The sequence below is a fragment of the Haliotis rubra genome, unplaced genomic scaffold, assembly GCF_003918875.1.
Source record: "Haliotis rubra isolate DU_JTF1 unplaced genomic scaffold, ASM391887v1 Scf641, whole genome shotgun sequence".
Lineage (NCBI taxonomy): Eukaryota > Metazoa > Mollusca > Gastropoda > Lepetellida > Haliotidae > Haliotis > Haliotis rubra.
This window is the reverse complement of record NW_025767348.1, coordinates 388,017-407,266: the sequence shown is the minus strand read 5'-3', so window position 1 is coordinate 407,266 and position 19,250 is coordinate 388,017. Positions and strand designations below refer to the sequence as shown.

The 19,250-nt window shown below is 40.2% G+C and overlaps 1 protein-coding gene across 1 annotated transcript in view; it reads left to right on the top strand.

Annotated features, from left to right (window-relative positions):
* The window catches only part of LOC124256872 (intraflagellar transport protein 81 homolog), a 35,036-nt gene that overhangs the window by 4,152 nt on the left and 11,634 nt on the right, over window positions 1-19,250 (top strand). The window contains 7 exon segments of the mRNA XM_046690840.1: window positions 1,204-1,371; window positions 1,633-1,656; window positions 1,658-1,737; window positions 6,197-6,377; window positions 7,065-7,220; window positions 10,775-10,885; window positions 11,225-11,309. Of these exon segments, the coding sequence (XP_046546796.1) occupies window positions 1,228-1,371; window positions 1,633-1,656; window positions 1,658-1,737; window positions 6,197-6,377; window positions 7,065-7,220; window positions 10,775-10,885; window positions 11,225-11,309 (781 nt within the window). The 5' untranslated portion in view covers window positions 1,204-1,227.

Below are 19,250 nucleotides of genomic sequence, written 5' to 3'. Positions count from 1 at the left end.
TAACACAGTTAAATCTGGAATATTGCTGAGTGTGGCGTAAAACTAAACTCACTCCCTCACTCTAAATGAGTTCAGAGGGGTTCACAAAGTACATGGTCTAGGCCACCAGTAGTCGGACTTCCATATTGTGGAGGCTGTGCGGTCTGAGTGGGTTAGATTGCAGACCATTTTGCTGAGAATGTAGGTTCAAATCCAGACCTAGAATCTGTACTTTACCAAGAAAGTGCAATTACAAATATGATTTGTTACATTTGACCCCTTTTTAAAGGACCGCCTCCGTGGTGTAGTGGTTAGAGCGTCCGCCCGGAGTGCGGAAGGTCGCGGGTTCGATCCCCGATTGCGTCATACCAAAAGACGTTAAAATATGCTACTTGTTGGTCCCTGCCTGGCGCTCGGCATTAATGGGTACATCAAGGACTGGTCGGCTCGGAGTCAGTATAATGTGTCTGAGTGGGGTATTCATGCTTCACTGCGGCATGGTATCACAGTGGGCTAGCACTATAAAACCAGCTTAAGTCTGGGCTAGTACAAGCAGCCGCACTTACACATTCACACGCATGCACGTCGTCATATGAGCGAAATATTCTCAAGCACGACGTTAAACCCAATTCCACCACCATCACCTCCTTTTTAAAGGTACTGTGTATTCAAAAGTTTCAGCCATAGGAACTGTAACAATTTACGCTTGTCATTTCAGGGGTGGAAATAACTCTAAAATTGCTAGTTTACTCCGGTACAGTGGCACATGTAAAATCACTTGCCCTGATAATGTTTCCACTATACTGGCCATTTTCTTATTGATTTTTTAAATAAACAACATAATTAACATTGGAATATCAACTGGACACCGGTACAGTAGGATATACAAATTTGCTTGCCGGACAGAAAAAAACACTGGACTCGGGCGTCGGGCAATGGGTTCTTTCCACCCCTGCATTTGTAGCAAACTCGGTGGTAATTTCTAACATCAGGGGAGAATTATTCACAGATTATACCAAAATGAAATATGCTTGTATTTGTGATTTACTATTTGTCTCTAAAATGATGTCAGTGAAGCAAACAGTAATCAATTCACTTCTCCTTGAGTCACTAATGTATTTTCACTTGGCATTTGTCTTTGGTCTTTGAATTTCCATGTGTTTGTTTAGCTGTTTGAATAAAGAAGTTGTTATCCACAGTGATGGAGCCTGTCTTTGTTTCTTCACAGTGGGTAGCTAGACAGCAGCCATGAGTGAGCAGCTGAAATTTATAGTGCAGGAGTTGGCCAAGGAGCCCTTCAGCAAGAACTACAACTTGATTTCCTTTGATTCACTGGAGCCATTGCAGATCCTGCAGGTTCTCAATGATATCCTCGCCCTCATTGACCCGAAGGTGAGTGATATCATATCAGGGATTTACCGTTAGTCCTGTATTTGAGGGTCCCTGGGACTCATGCTTATAATTTTCAGGGGTCCTGGACAACAAAATGGGGTCTCATAGACTTAAATGTTATTACTAATACTGTTATTCGTTTATAGTGAATGTGAATTATGAATGTACTTCATGAAGAGGTACAGTATGATTCACCGGATACACGAATGAATCGTAACAGGACTAGTGTCCTTATGACCGTCAGAATGCAATGTTTTTCAGCACAAGATTGATATCCGGGAGGAAAGTCCCGGACCAGACAGCCATTAGGATTTTCCAGCTTCTCCGGGTGCTCAAGTACAAGCCCCCGACAGAAATCAGCAACTTGTGAGTCTACTTCAGTGTCTGCTAAATCTCACTCAAACAATTTCAGCTTCATTTGGTAGTAAAAATTAATCATATATGTAAACAGTTATCGGCTGACGATTCATTATGATATTGTAAGCTCTGCGAATGTGATTCAGTGGGAAAAAATATGAATCTTATCCAATATACATTGTCAGAAGAATCTGTCATCACGACGGCATGGTCACGTACACAACCAGTGAATCATTTCTTCAGCCGTCATTCCGTCACTCAGTCATCCCCCACTGCAGGGATTTATCTCAGCTTTAGAGACACTCAGTGGCTGTAAATCTGCAACCGGTGTCTGTGCAAATGCTGAAATTGGAATACAGTGTACCCAATTCTAATAGTTATTGCCACGGTTTAATGAAAAACAGCCGACTTGTATTTTACTCAAAACAGGAGCAGTAAAGAAGATTGGAAAGGGTTTTTACTGTTCAGCTTAGCACTAATGAATGCAATGTAAAAATACCTTCTACACTGAGTAAACAAGAACTTGAACAATTATCAAAACAATAGGTTTTCCAAATTTTCTGCTCAGCTGGGTTTAATTTTGGCCTCCCTGAAAAACACCCTTGATTGTCTAGTGACAGACAAACTGGTATATTAGCCACTGTGATTGGTTCTTGTACAGTTCTCCCAGGACTGAAGACATACTGAACGGAAGGTTGAGTGTTCTTGTTAATGTTCCTGTTCATTTATTTGACATGTTCCTGCGACAGTTGTTCTGTGTCACAAATATGAAAGGACCAGGAGTTAGAATTGATCAGAAATATTTGTTCATTGTTTGATTTTGTTTTTATCCCCCCCGGCATGTAATGCGGGGGGATATAGTCGTCGCCTCGTCCGTCCGTAATCATTTTGTATCCGGAGCATAACTCAAAGACCGTTCAATATTTTTCAACAAAAATAGGTAGATATATCAAACATAAGCTAAAGTGGTGCCTTTTGCTATTTACAGTTTTTTGGCATTTTTATTTTTCTTGGCATCCATGGAAACGTTTTGGACTTAGTCGAAAAATATCAAGCTGGACTTTAAGTAACTTTCAGTTGATTTGTTCTTTCAAATTTATGGGGGCCGGGGGGATTTGTCATCTTCTGATGACTCTTGTCTTTTGAACTTAAAATGTGTTTTTGGTTTCTTGGTGTTCATTCGAATTATTCTTTGATGTTTATTGAAATTATTCTTCGCGTTATTGGAATTATTTGATTCTTTCCGATTCATTTGAAGTATTCTGGGTCATAAACCAGAAATGTTCTATGTATTTATTGGAATTATTGTTCTATTTTTATTGGAATCACAATCACAATCAGTGATACTGATAACTCTTTGGGACATTGAGTTATGTACTCGCTTGTGCTCGTCCCAATTGGGTATCCTAAGTTTCCTTTGAGTAACTAAATAAATTGTACTCATCTCACTCAGACTCAGTTGGATATTTTGCTATTTCCATTAATTTTAAAAATACAATAAAGTTTAAATGTTAGTGTTTGTTATTCATATTTGATCTGTAATATGAGAAATTATAAGAAAGACTGCAAGTTGCCAAGTTCATGTCCTGAAATAGAATGTCTCTATATTCCACAGTTATTTTATTTACCCACCGGTACACAAGCTAAGATTTGACATTTTTGTGTGTACGCATGTATGATCACTTTTATTGAGTATTTACAAAAATTCAAGCGTACTTGTACGCAATAGTCTTAATAGGAATTGAGTTTTCACATAAATATTTGCGTAATTTACGCAGATACACAGCTTATATTATATGAACCTCTGTGGAATTGTTCTTTGAGATGTCGTATATCAGAGTTTCATATGAAGGCCACACTGTTGTGTCTTTTGTGTCAGTGACTGTTGAGTTAGGGTCTGTTAAGTTTCAGATTTGGTTTTGTCTGTGACTGTTAAATATCCGGATCTGTTAAGTGTAAAGGCCTGTTTTGTCTGGGTCTGTTAAGTGTCAGCTTTTATCTACAATCTACTAAACATTAGTTGATAGTGCTATTCATCAGTTGATCTTAGTGCATATTAATACACATTAGGTGATACTACCAGGCATAAGTTGGTCATTCCAAGTTGAAGGACCACAGGGGCTGATAATGCAAAACAGTACTAGCATCAGTGTATATGTTACAGTCAGATTGTGAAATCAGTCATTTCGTGAAATAACTAAGACGATCAACCATTTGCTATTGGCTATATAAATAGGTTTGAACGTTTCCATCAAATTTGATGTAAATGTGCTTGATAACAATTGCCAATGTTCATGATGCACGAAACAAATCGCCAAAACACATTTTGTGGCCCCAACTCTCAGAAACACGAACCACATGTCAGTGTCGGATATATGGGAAAGATTGCGTGAAAAATCAGTATAAATGGCCTGTCCAACACTACAATATCACTGCACATAAAGTCACACAGAGAGAATACCAAGGTTAACCCAGGAAGAAAGAGAATGAGCAGGGATAGTTGAATGGCTGACCCTCTTAGTTATTTCACGAAATGACTGAAATTTTAAGTCATTTCATGAAATGACTGATTTCATATCATATATATGATTACATGTATATGAAATAAAAATATAATATGTATATTTTGTTTGATCATGTATGAAGTATCACCAACGAACAACCATTTCAGTCAGATAGCATAACTCACAGGGCCAAATTTCAGTCATTTCATGAATGACTGACTAAAACAGTCATTCCACGAATTGACTTAAAGTTTCAGTCATTTCATGAAATGACTGATTACGCAGTCTAAATGTAGCATATATACTGACTGTTACGATACATACATTGATGCTATCTGTTTGCGTTACAAGCCCTATAAAATGGACATGATCATGTTCAGCTTTCAGTATATTTGGCTGCATACTAATTCTGTCACCTTTTTAACTTTCAGTGATCCGTAAGTCCCCCTTTGTCTTTTCTATATATAGATCAGTTGAACCTTTGGTCCTATATTCTGCCATTCATATAGTGTAGAACTTTCCACTCTCATGCTGATATAACATCTTTACTCTATATGGGATTGGCTTACTGTTTTGCTAAACCTGTTGGCTCTTTTATGAGGAGATACCTTTGTTTAAATCTGGTGGCTCTTTAGTGAGGAGACACCTTTGTTGACATCCAGCTAGTTTACAACCTACCAATGAAGATCCGACTTAGTACTGGCCTTCAGTAACCCATGCTTGTCGTAAGAGGCGACTAATGGGATCAAGTGGTCAGACTCGCTGACTTGGTTGACACATGTCATCATATCCCAATAGCGTAGATTGGTGTTCGGCATGGTGTTGATCACTGGATTGTCTGGTCCAGAATCGATTATTTACAGACCACCGCCATAAAAGTTATTTAAAAGACTCATTTAAAAGTTCCCTGAAAACCCATCTTTTCAGAAAATATTACAATCTATAACTTAACTTTCCAAAAATTTCACCCTCGTTCTAGCATAACCTTTGCTTTGTAAATATTTGTAAATATGTAGCGCTTTGAGCATGCCTTATGTGTGGAATTCAGCGCATTATAAATACACATATTTTTATTATTATTATTATATAGCTGGAATATTGCTGAGTGCGGCGTTAAACAATAAACAAACACAACGGTTCACAGCCTGTTTTGTACTATGGGGTTATAAAAAGCTTAGCAAGTAGCTGTGTGCTTAGTAACAAGGAGTGAGAAAAAGGGGGAAATTTACAACTTTAGTAATGAGGGATCAAAATACTGCTTAATTGGCATGCCATGGTAATATACATGTGTCAGAATCAGATACATTTAATCAGGTTACCCAGAAAAAAACATGTTTGATTGAACTGTTATTGTACTTGGAGATAAAATCACAATGTACCAGCTTAATCAGTCATTTTTTCTAAATATTGGACTGTACGTGCTATAGCAGTTGTACATTGTACAGTATGATATGTAATATAAGTGTCCTGATATTCTTTTTAGATTGGTTGCAAGTATCATTACCCTATCAGCAGATTTCCTGAACAGATTCCTTACAATCTCCCCTGTTTCCCATGCCATTTTTCTTTAAGGTATTTTCTGTTCTAACCTGTGACTGAACTGTAGCTACTAATCATAGAGTGTTTGAGCCTATAGAACTGCTGCAAGATGCTAGCATTAACTCCAGTTTGCTTCTTTCAAAGGAATTCAAAATCTAATATACTAGTAGTTGTTAAACAGAGTTTTAGAACTACAGATCCATTAAATACAAAAGCTCCAATCTCAAGAGTACTTGAAAGTTATATTGGAAATTTGTAAAGAATTATTTTGAAATGGAATTTTGTGTTCGCACATGTTTCTATCGTTTTGAAATAATGTTTCTTTAACAGATTTCAAAGGTACTTGAAAGTGGGAGAATTTATATAAGGAATTAGCTGTAAAGTTGTTACAATCTCCAGCTGACAGGGTTGTCTTCCCTCCATAGGAGTGCCTTTAGAGCTGGCTTGGTGCAGGGAGAAAAGCCCATCATATACCCTATCCTGGAATGGATGCTACCAAGGGTCAACGACCTCCAGAAGAGAGCCTACCTGGCCAAATACCTTGTGAAAGTCGAGGTCCCAGCTGCCATCATGACTGAAGAGGACATCGTCTCCATCTATAACCAGGTCTGTTGGCGTGGAAACATTCAATAGTATAGTAATAAGGCCTGTAGGGCAGCTAGCAGTTGACTTGTATATTATATACGGGGATTACTGGTCCTCAGACCTATGGTTGTTAGAGGCATCTAAATGGGTTGTTAGAGGCATCTAAAAGAAAAGCTGGGTCAGATAGCATCAATGACTTGGTGGATTGTGTACTCACCACATGATCATGTATTTTCAGAGTGGACTGTTGCTTTGCAATATCAATCACCTACCTACCCTAGTTTGGCTGGAATATTGTCCATAACAACTGGCCTCAATATTGTCATACATTGTGCAGATCATGCACTGTCATACAACTGCAATATTGTCATACAACAGCAATATTGTCATACAACTGCAATATTGCTATGTTAAACAACAGATATAATGTAGAAAATGTTTTCCAAGAGATTGATTATTTTGTGTGTTCACATGTTGGTCACAATTGTGGAAAAGGCGGTGAATGCAACTCAATCACTCACTAAACCACTCAACCCAAACCTGTCGGCCCCTTCCCTCCGTCCGTCCTTTCCTCCCTCTCACTCTGCTCCACTCTGCTCCACTCCACTCCACTCATATCCCACCCAGCGACCCACTCAAATCCCAATAAATACATCAATTCTTCTCTCCTTCACTGGCTGACACTGACTCACTCACTCACTCTTCCAGTATGAGGAGATCATGGAGCAGTTCAAGGAGCTCCACAAACAGGCGGAGACTCTGCGGAACTCAGGACATACCACCGGGGAGATCCGGAAGGACATCACCAACATGGAGGACGAGAAGGAACAGCTCATCAAGCGTATCGAGAGACTTCGACGCAAGGTACCCTGAGTTGCATCCTTGCTGCCAGTATCTTAATAATTAATAGGGATGTTAATACTGAATAGGCATGTTAATACTGAATAGGAATGTTAATACTGAATAGGCATGTTAATACTGAATAGGAATGTTAATACTGAATAGGGATGTTAATACTGAATAGGCATGTTAATACTGAATAGGCATGTTAATACTGAATAGGGATGTTAATACTGAATAGGGATGTTAATACTGAATAGGCAAGTTAATACTGAATAGGCATGTTAATACTGAATAGGGATGTTAATACTGGATAGGCATGTTAATACTGAATAGGAATGTTAATACTGAATAGGGATGTCAGGGTTTCGGATTGTCATCGGCCTTCGGTCATATTCTGATAACATTTTCAAATGATCGACTACTTTCTTACTAATTAGGACACTCGGGCCGAGTAAATTGGACCTAATAAATTACGAACGTTATCATTTACGAATGCATCAAAAACTAACCACGAAATCTTGATTATGTTTCCGCAGCGTGTATGTATTCACGCATCCATTTTTATCACACTAAGCTACCAAATGTACATGTAATGGATTGCGCGATTGGCTGCTATTTTAAGCATTGGACAATCAGAAACGGGCTTTCCCGACCCCACCCGCATGTAACAATGTTTCAAGGAAATCATTAAATAAATTGAATAAACTAATGAATAAAATCAACAATAGCATTCATAAAAGTTGTCAAACGTACATATAAAACTACTATTTCCATCTTTTTGTGCGATCATGCAATGCGAGTCAAGTCACTGACAAGTGACATCTCGGCTTTCACCGCCTCAATCTTCATGCTTGGACACGATGTTTAATGCGAAAATATATGCATGAAGCATTTTTGTCACAGGTCATAACCTAGCACGATACGTCCAATAAGTTCCATAATTTACGATACATAGCAATTTACGTGCTTAATGTGTTCGAATAGCATTATTTTACCCAAAACTTTAGATAAATATAAAAGTTTTCGCCAATTTAGGGCAGTATCCATTGCCGTAATATGATTGGCTGCCTCATGTCACGCGTCTGATTTTGACCAATCACGACTCTTATAGCAGACTGTGGCGAAAAAGCGTCATTAGAAACCAATCTTTATCCAATAAAATCGCTTCTTACAACTGTGAAAATACTCTCAGCAAGGGTATAGTGATATTGTTGATGTTCAGAGCTTTCGAACGATACCCGCCATCAAACGATTCGCCTCGCATGTTATTCATACGAAGCTTCAAAAACGGAGGTATTTTCCGTTGTTGTGTTATGTTACCGAGCGGAAAGCCACTGATATCGGGAAATAGGCGACCATACATATTATTTAAGAAATCTTTATAATATATGAATAGGGATGTTAATACTGAATAGGGATGTTAATACTGTATAGGGATGTTAATACTGGATAGGAATGTTAATACTGAATAGGGATGTTAATAGGGATGTTAATACTGAATAGGAATGTTAATACTGAATAGGGATGTTAATACTGTATAGGGATGTTGATACTGAATAGGGATGTTGATACTGAATAGGGATGTTAATACTGAATAGGGATGTTAATGAATAGGGATGTTAATAATGAATAGGGATGTTAATACTGTATAGGGATGTTAATACTGAATAGGGATGTTAATACTGAATAGGGATGTTAATACTGTATAGGGATGTTGATACTGAATAGGGATGTTGATACTGAATAGGGATGTTAATACTGAATAGGGATGTTAATGAATAGGGATGTTAATAATGAATAGGGATGTTAATACTGTATAGGGATGTTAATACTGAATAGGGATGTTAATACTGTATAGGGATGTTAATACTGAATAGGGTTCCAAGCTGTGTAAGTCTATTGAACAGATTGAAAGCCATCTTAGCTCTCTGACAGTCATAAACCCTAGTTACAGTACAGCCTTTGTGATCAACTTGGTGCTCAAATGATCATAAGCTTAAGTTAAAGGTCAAGTTTACAAGAAAATTAACCTTTTTGTCTTGCACTTTTTCATCATAAAAAGTGTTTGTCAAGTTGTTTTATGGCGAAAACAGTACAGATATCAGAAGTAACTAATTTATTTTTTGCGGGAGATCCAATCACCTTAACGCTTTGACACCTGTAAACTCTGTTAAGGTATGGGGGATCCAATCACCTTAATGCTCAGACACTTGTAAACCTCTGTTAAGGTATGGGAGATCCAATCACCTTAATGCTCAGACACTTGTAAACCTCTGTTAAGGTATGGGAGATCCAATCACCTTAACGCTTTGACACCTGTAAACCTCTGTTAAGGTATGGGAGATCCAATCACCTTAATGCTCAGACACTTGTAAACCTCTGTTAAGGTATGGGAGATCCAATCACCTTAATGCTCAGACACTTGTAAACCTCTGTTAAGGTATGGGAGATCCAATCACCTTAACGCTTTGATACCTGTAAACTCTGTTAAGGTATGGGAGATCCAATCACCTTAATGCTCAGACACTTGTAAACCTCTGTTAAGGTATGGGAGATCCAATCACCTTAATGCTCAGACACTTGTAAACCTCTGTTAAGGTATGGGAGATCCAATCACCTTAACGCTTTGATACCTGTAAACTCTGTTAAGGTATGGGAGATCCAATCACCTTAATGCTCAGACACTTGTAAACCTCTGTTAAGATATGGGAGATCCAATCACCTTAATGCTCAGACACTTGTAAACCTCTGTTAAGGTATGGGAGATCCAATCACCTTAATGCTCAGACACTTGTAAACCTCTGTTAAGGTATGGGAGATCCAATCACCTTAATGCTCAGACACTTGTAAACCTCTGTTAAGGTATGGGAGATCCAATCACCTTAACGCTTTGATACCTGTAAACTCTGTTAAGGTATGGGAGATCCAATCACCTTAATGCTCAGACACTTGTAAACCTCTGTTAAGGTATGGGAGATCCAATCACCTTAATGCTCAGACACTTGTAAACCTCTGTTAAGGTATGGGAGATCCAATCACCTTAACGCTTTGACACCTGTAAACCTCTGTTAAGGTATGGGAGATCCAATCACCTTAATGCTCAGACACTTGTAAACCTCTGTTAAGGTATGGGAGATCCAATCACCTTAATGCTCAGACACTTGTAAACCTCTGTTAAGGTATGGGAGATCCAATCACCTTAATGCTCAGACACTTGTAAACCTCTGTTAAGGTATGGGAGATCCAATCACCTTAACGCTTTGACACCTGTAAACCTCTGTTAAGGTATGGGAGATCCAATCACCTTAATGCTCAGACACTTGTAAACCTCTGTTAAGGTATGGGAGATCCAATCACCTTAATGCTCAGACACTTGTAAACCTCTGTTAAGGTATGGGAGATCCAATCACCTTAACGCTTTGACACTTGTAAACCTCTGTTTCTCTGTTGAAAAGTGTTAGTTGCAATCTTTCAAGCGCTATGGACGCTTTGTGTAAGTAGGTTCTGTCCTACACAAATGTATCCAACTGCCATATTAAAGTGTGAAAGATAGTGATGGTTGTGTTGCCATGCAGGTGGAGTCCCATCCCAACTCGCAGGTGATGATGAATGTGGCCAAGAACCTGCGTCTGGAGCGAGACCGCGAGAAGAAGATTGCCGCCCAGAGACAGGAACAGCTCATGAACGTAAGTGATGAAGACGTACACCATGTCCCTGCACAGATCTTGCTGTTGATCACTGGATTGTCTGGTCCAGACTATTGTTTACAGACAGCTGCCTTATAGCTGGGACGTTGCTGAGTGCGGCGTTAAACAACAAACAAACACACCCTGCACAGACCGTACACAGACATTCTGCTTGCATATGAACCCCATCCAGAATTGGGGCTTAGAGGTGTGCTTCTCATTCGTTACAGACACCTTACCTGTCAATCACTGTCAGTGTCTTTATCAGTTTTGATCACATCCTGATCTGGGTAGTGTATTTCAGTATAGAGGTGTGTATAAGTCTCCTTGTGTCCCCAGATCCAGCACTCGGAGCAGAGGATCAAACGGATGCAGGCACAGCTACAGCAGATCAGACAGGCCGGAGTAGGAGCCACCCCAAACAGTGAGTCCATAAGTGTTGTCTGGTTCCCCGAGTAGAGCCACCCCAGACAGTTGTCCACAAGTGTTGTCTGGTTCCCCGAGTAGAGCCACCCCAGACAGTTGTCCACAAGTGTTGTCTAGTGCCCCCGAGTAGAGCCACCCCAGACAGTGAGTCCATAAGTGTTGTCTGGTTCCCCGAGTAGAGCCACCCCAGACAGTTGTCCACAAGTGTTGTCTTGTACCCCCGAGTAGAGCCACCCCAGACAGTGAGTCCACAAGTGTTGTCTGGTACCCCCGAGTAGAGCCACCCCAAACAGTGAGTCCATAAGTGTTGTCTTGTACCCTAGAGTAGAGCCACCCTAGACAGTGAGTCCACAAGTGTTGTCTGGTACCCCCGAGTAGAGCCACCCCAGACAGTGAGTCCACAAGTGTTGTCTGGTACCCCCGAGTAGAGCCACCCCAGACAGTGAATCCATAGGTGTTGTCTGGTACCCTAGAGTAGAGCCACCCCAGACAGTGAGTCCACAAGTGTTGTCTGGTACCCTAGAGTAGAACCACCCCAGACAGTGAGTCCGCAAGTGTTGTCTGGTACCCCCGAGTAGAGCCACCCCAGACAGTGAGTCCATAAGTGTTGTCTGGTTCCCCGAGTAGAGCCACCCCAGACAGTTGTCCACAAGTGTTGTCTTCTACCCCAGTAGAGCCACCACCCCAAACAGTGAGTCCACAAGTGTTGTCTGGTACCCCCGTAAAGCCACCCCAGACAGTGAGTCCACAAGTGTTGTCTGGTACCCCCTAGGTAGAGCCACCCCAAACAGTGAGTCCACAAGTGTTGTCTGGTACCCCGAGTAGAGCCACCCCAGACAGTGAGTCCACAAGTGTTGTCTGGTACCCCGAGTAAAAGCCACCCCAGACAGTGAGTCCACAAGTGTTGTCTGGTACCCCCGAGTAGAGCCACCCCAGACAGTGAGCCCACAAGTGTTGTCTGGTACCCTAGAGTAGAGCCACCCCAGACAGTGAGTCCACAAGTGTTGTCTGGTACCCCCGAGTAGAGCCACCCCAGACAGTGTGTCCACAAGTGTTGTCTGGTACCCCCGAGTAGAGCCACCCCAGACAGTGAGTCCACAAGTGTTGTCTGGTACCCCCGAGTAGAGCCACCCCAGACAGTGAGTCCACAAGTGTTGTCTGGTACCTCCGAGTAGAGCCACCCCAGACAGTGAGTCCACAAGTGTTGTCTGGTACCTCCGAGTAGAGTACCCTAGAGCAGGAGCGACCACAGACAGTTAGTCTAAAGTCCATTCTTGTACCCTAGAGTTGATCCACCCCAGACAGTGAGTCTAAAGTAAAAAGAATCAAGCCTCACTTTGACATTGTCACGGAATAGCCCTAGAGCGTCATCATCAACATCACAACACAACGCAGTATGAACATTAACAACATAAGTTTATTCGAAAGTTATTACAACACACACATCTTCACACATGAAACACACATCTTCACACTCACCATGCACACATTGAATAATCCCTTCAAATACCCCTACGCATTCACACCTACTACAGTATAGGTTTTACCAATCTCTTAACACTTTCTCAACACTCATTTCATAACACACCATCTCACATGGACAACCAGTTACTTTACATATCCGCACAACCAATTACTTTATATGCCCATGCTTCTATGTGTATACAAACACACACAAGTTACTTGATATAAGAAACTAAACCAACATATCTACACTTCTAATTACATATAATTATTATTCAATTCAATGACAACAGATCATACAGGAATTATATGATTCGTATAACCATATTCACAGTATCTGTGCCAATGCATGAATATCAAACTGATTACAATGTTCAGTTAAAGGATAGTACTATTAAATGTCCGTTCATGTCATACACATGACGGTTACACAGGAGTCAGAGATGCGTCGTCATCTATGCCTCTGTCGCTGGATCCTCTCCAGGTGTGGTACATAGTCTAGTGTAAGAAGGGTATTTGATTCCGTCGGCAACCGGCTTGAACATCCCAGGGTTACGAACACACGACCTGGTCAAGGTCAAGGCTTCCATGGGACATCGTCTTCACACCGTCACGAAGCGCCCTCTACTTTTTCAAGTCGCCATAATGCACCCATTACGGGCTAGGTCTGCTCACATACGACGCTCCCTCTACTGAGTTGTTGTGATGACTTCGCACATACACGCCCATCCATAGGCTTTTGCTGTAACATTTGGGGTGAATACTAAATACCCAGCACTACATTTCACTATATTACTACACTATAGTGCTTACACTCCGAAACTATACAAACACTTCCTTAACATTCACGATAACTACAAATTACACGAATTGTAGCATAACGCTGACATTCAATTCACACAATGCAAATCATACAATTTTTCCTTATCCTGACTCATGCTCTTTTTGCTTGTCTTCTTCTTCTTGCGAACATAGTGGAACACTTGTATCTCCCTAATTGAAGCTCCCTTCAATTTAAAATCACTAATTAGTATTCACCACGAGTTACCTCCTTTCCACAAGCGCGGGAACGAGGGCGCCACCTCTACCCATGTGCCTCACTCTCTCCTTCTTCGCCCAGTGAGCTGGACGTGAGAGCGCCTGTGTCTCCCGACACACTATATCCTTTGATTATATTTAGTTAGTTACCTCGTATAGACATCTATAGAGGTTTAGCTAGTATCCTTCAACGATTATATATTGATATTTAGTCGCTTTTCTACAGTTTATTCACGGGGACCGTGTTTGTTTCAGTGGATTACGCTGATGAAAATTCTGTACTATTGCAGATTACGTTTTTTATGCTGCTGCTGATCCACCTTTAATATGATGTACGGCGCCATGTTTATTATATTCACATTGCAGTTGCGGTACTAATTCATCCAATTCTACCTTTTTATTAATATTTACTTTGCGTTTGGCACGCACAGCAGATAGGTCGCGTATGCAGAGTCTAGTATGACTGATACACGGAACCCCTCGCCAGTCTACTGCTGTTGGCCGACTCCCCTCCCGTGTGGTGTTCCGCTAGAGTGGTGGAGAGGTGTGGGGCGAGTCCGCCATCTCCAAGAAGCATTCTGCTTCCCCAGACATCCCATCGCCGCAGCAGAAGACTAGAGGGTTTTTCTACTACATCTCAACAACCGAGACCGTTCCCATCGAAGTTTGGGCCTGTATGATGATCAGCCGGTCATCATACCGGATGTACATCAAAGATTGACCGATGTCGGCACAGATCAGCATGCAGCCTGATGTACCAACGCAGATATGCGATGATCGTCCTGAGGGTCCCATCATTACCAACACTCAACGCAGACGTCGCACACCCAGGGCAGCGTCGACCTCTGAGGGAAAATCAACGAAGTCTACTAGGACTTTCTCAACCGAGATTGTTCCAGCCGATGACCTGGACTCTCACGATGATCAGCTGATCATCATCCCGACGTGACGCCACAAGAAACGACCGGGGACAGCTACAACGACATCAGCAGAGATCACCATGCAGCCTGATGCCTCTACACTGATGTCGGACGATTTTCGGTGGACCCTCCATTAACACCGCAGATAAAGCACCGACGACCTCGTGCAGAGACCATCCCAGAAGACATGATGCGACAAATTATGAACATCATGGAGGACCAATATCTGCGGTAGCAGGGTCCGAGCCTTCGCGAAGGCTCCAACGTAGACAGCACCCCAGAGGCACCCCAGAGGCACCCCCCGTCAACGTAGCAGCCAGAACGATGTCACCTTCGCGAAGGAAGTCACGGACCACCTTGACGGAAGGACCTAGATGTACAGCCTTCGCTGCGAAGGCCTTCGGCGGAAAGGACCTAGATGTACAGCCTTCGCGAAGCGCGGAAAGAACCTAGATGTACAGCCGCCGAAGGACTTCGCGAAGGCAGGATAGATCATCACCTTATGCGGTTTCATCCCTAGATGTGGACTCGGACCATCAGACATCACGGAAGCCTTCGCGAAGGTCATATCGCCGTTCCCCGGACCGACGCAGAGGAAGCTTCAGCAAGGCATGCGCCAAGGACACCTGAATCCAGATCATCATCATCTAGAAGGACATCGAGGGACTATACAAGAGCTTCAGCGAAAACTCATCAACGCCCTCACACAAGTCTCCTCGAGAAGATCAACCCATAGACAAGTTGATCATCGATATCAAGTATAAGAACTACAATCGATATTGGTTCTGTTGAATCCATGACGAGACGTGATGTTCGCTGGCCTAAATAGATCTAGAACGATCAATTAGACACTTATCACCAGACTTCGTAACACGACTTCTGAATATGATAAGATGATCCATGCGGCCCTACTTAGGCAAGCGCTTCGCCGATCCCACATCCTGTTAAACACAGAGGCTGTTCACGAAACAAGCGCTCATATATATATTTATATATATATATATATACTAATCGGGCTTTGACTCGACACCTTCGCGATGGTCGCGAAGGCTAAGTGGCTCCAAGTCTACTTCACCCAGAAGATCTAGAAGGGATACTTCGAGAACTTCGCCAAGGTTTCCATATACTAGCCACTCGTCATATATAGCTACTCGTCAGTCCGTTCAAGACGTCGCATAAGTTGATTATCAACTGTATGCCAGATGCCGTCTATAAGCCTACGCGAAGATAATTGCTCAGGCTATTTACAACACAGAACGTCGCTGTATTATTAGTCAACGACATTTCATAGATCTTCACAGAAATCAACTATTCCGTATAAATTGCTAATATACAATCCCGGACGACGATACGATTATCTACATGCGTGACCATTACGCATATCTGCAGACAATTCAATATCGAAATTGAACAGCAGCCTTGTTACAGCCAGTATAACTCTTAATCGTCAAAGTTTCTGAGAAGAAATATGTACAACAAGTTCAACGCTAATTCTACAATTATGACGATACATTCATGTATACAGTCTACAAGCTCACAACTTGCAAGTTGTTTATACCCTTATATATAAGGAAGTCGGAATTATATTCAAAACTGAAATTTCTTTCACGACAACCAGGAAAATAACCTACCCAGCATAAAATTACAGAGCGAGATATTTTGCCGGAGGTTTCGCGGTTACCATTAACCCTCAAACACGTGGTCACTCGGATAACTTTGGGAAGCTACGGTGAAGACCGACGCTTATGCTAATATCAACGACGACAAGAATTTATTCAAGGTGGGTTTTTCCCGCTACACCGGTGACATCACAGCGCTGGTATTATACAGAATCAAAATGCCTTGTTCTGATTGGACCATGAGGGACAACGACCTACACAGAGGTCGATCTCTATTCACAGTTCAAGACTTACGCCACAAGTGACAACTATATATCAGTGAACGAAAGCAAGCCTCATTACAGTCCAGTTAACCTGAACATTCATGATTAGACTGCCTTTCTTCAAGTTAGAGACCTCCCCTGTCAAGTTAAGACGAGGGATCGGCAGTCAGGCGATTTTACATAAAGTTCAACGAGGACAGACACACCTGGTTGTGCACCTACATCGTCAAGGACTTCGCAGCGAATTACCTAGACGAAAGATACAAGTGGATCTAAATCCACAGCGTTTCAGACTACAGCTGAATTTCATCAAGCGACTAACACAACTAGATGGTTAGTAAACCTATTAAACTTCTGTTTGGAGAATAAACGGAAATTTCACGCCCAACCTGGGGATATGAATATAGTGCTCCAACACCTCACAAGTGAGGTTTATGAACACGCCTGGATGACATACTTGGACCCCATGATACGATGATTCTATCAAGATGGCCAGCAAGAGCACTGTAAATTTATCTCCACCAAACCAAACAGGAGGAAAAAATGCAACAGATTATTTCCTCTATCATCAACTTACGCAGAGAGAAGTCTCATGTACTATATCTCCATTTGGATCAGAACTGTCATACTAATGCATATGCGGATGGACCTATTCCGACCCTCCATGAGCTTAATACTCATGATATTATAGCTAACTTATACAATTGTTCTACACAAATGTGATTGAAATAATGGAGGGTTTATTTCTGAGATCCGATATGGTGGTTGCAAACCATTATCTGAGAGATATCACCACCGAGGACGCCTCAGGTATACACCAATTCGATCCCATGGTCCTCGCACAAACAGCTGACAGTTCCTCGGAGAAGATAAGTCAATCTAACAGATTTTTACTTATCTTATAACAATACTAAATAGCTTCATGCTATATATAATTTACTTAAGTTCCTTTTATCATCACAGTACTATGATTATTACATCATACAATATATAAGTTAACAACTCTACAGAGTTTGTTATTATATATATTTACCTTAAGTTATTCATATCTTAAGAGTAATATTATGGTTACATGATAAATGCATCAGCTAACAAACTCTACAGAGTTTTTGGCTATTTTATACATAGCTTAAGTTAATTAAGCTAACAAACTCTACGGAGTTTTACTATTATATAGGTAACTTAAGCTAATTATACCTTAAGCATAGTACTATACTCATATTATTAAAATATATTGGCTAACAAACTCTAAGGAGTTTTGCTATTATATAGGTAGCTTAAGCTTATTCATATCTTAAGCTTAGTACTATGTTTATATCATATAAGTAGATTAGCTAACAAACTCTAAAGAGTTTTTTGCTATTTGGCTTAAGTATCATCATATTTCTAAGCAATATGGTTATATTATAACATGTATTAGCTAACAAACTCTACAGAGTTTTAGCTATTATATATGTAACTTAAGCTTATTCATATCTTAAGCTATAGTACTATGTTTATATCATATAGGTATATTAGCTATCAAAACTCTAAAAGAGGGTTTTGCTATTATATATTTCAGCTTAAGTTTCATCATATTTTAAGCTTTATGGTTACATTATAACATGTATTAGCTAACAAACTCTCACGGAGTTCTTGCTATTATATATGTAGCTTAAGTTTTCCTTCATAAGCTCAATACTAGGTTTATATCATAGCTAACAAACTCTAAAGGGTTGTTTTCGCTATTATACAATTAGCTTAAGTTTTCATCATATCTTAAGCAGTATGGTTACATTATAAAGGTATTAGCTAACAAAACTTCGACGGAGTTTTGTTATTATATATATATAGCTTAAGTTTCATCATAACTTAAGCTCAGTACTATGTTTTAACATAAAAGTATATTAGTTAATAAACTCTAAGGAGTTTATTTTGCTATATACATTTAGCTTAAGTCTAATCTTATCTTAAGCTTAGTACTATGGTTACACTATAAACATATTAGCTAATAAACTCTACAGAGTTTTTTGGCTATTATATATGTAGCTTATGTTAATAATATCTTAAGCACAATACTATACTCATATTGTAAAATATATTAGCTAACAAACTCTACGGAGTTCTGCTATTATATATGTTGCTTAAGTTCATTATATCTTAAGCACACTACTATACTCATATTGTAAAATATATTAGCTAACAAACTCTACGGAGTTTTGCTATATATATGTAGCTTAAGTTAATTATATCTTAAGCACACTACTATACTCATATTGTAAAAATATATTAGCTAACAAAACCCTACAGAGTTTTGCTATATATATGTAGCTTAAGTTAATTATATCTTAAGCTCAGTACTATACTAATATTATAAATATATATTAGCTAACAAACTCTACAGAGTTTGGCTATTATATATGTAGCTTAAGTTAATTATAGCTTAAGCACAGTACTATACTCATATTATAAAAATATATTAGCTAACAAACTCTACAGAGTTTGGCTATTATATATGTAGCTTAAGTTAATTATAGCTTAAGCACAGTACTATACTCATATTATAAAAATATATTAGCTAACAAACTCTACAGAGTTTTTGCTATTATATATGTAGCTAAAAGCTTATTCATATCTTAAGCTCAGCATTATATCT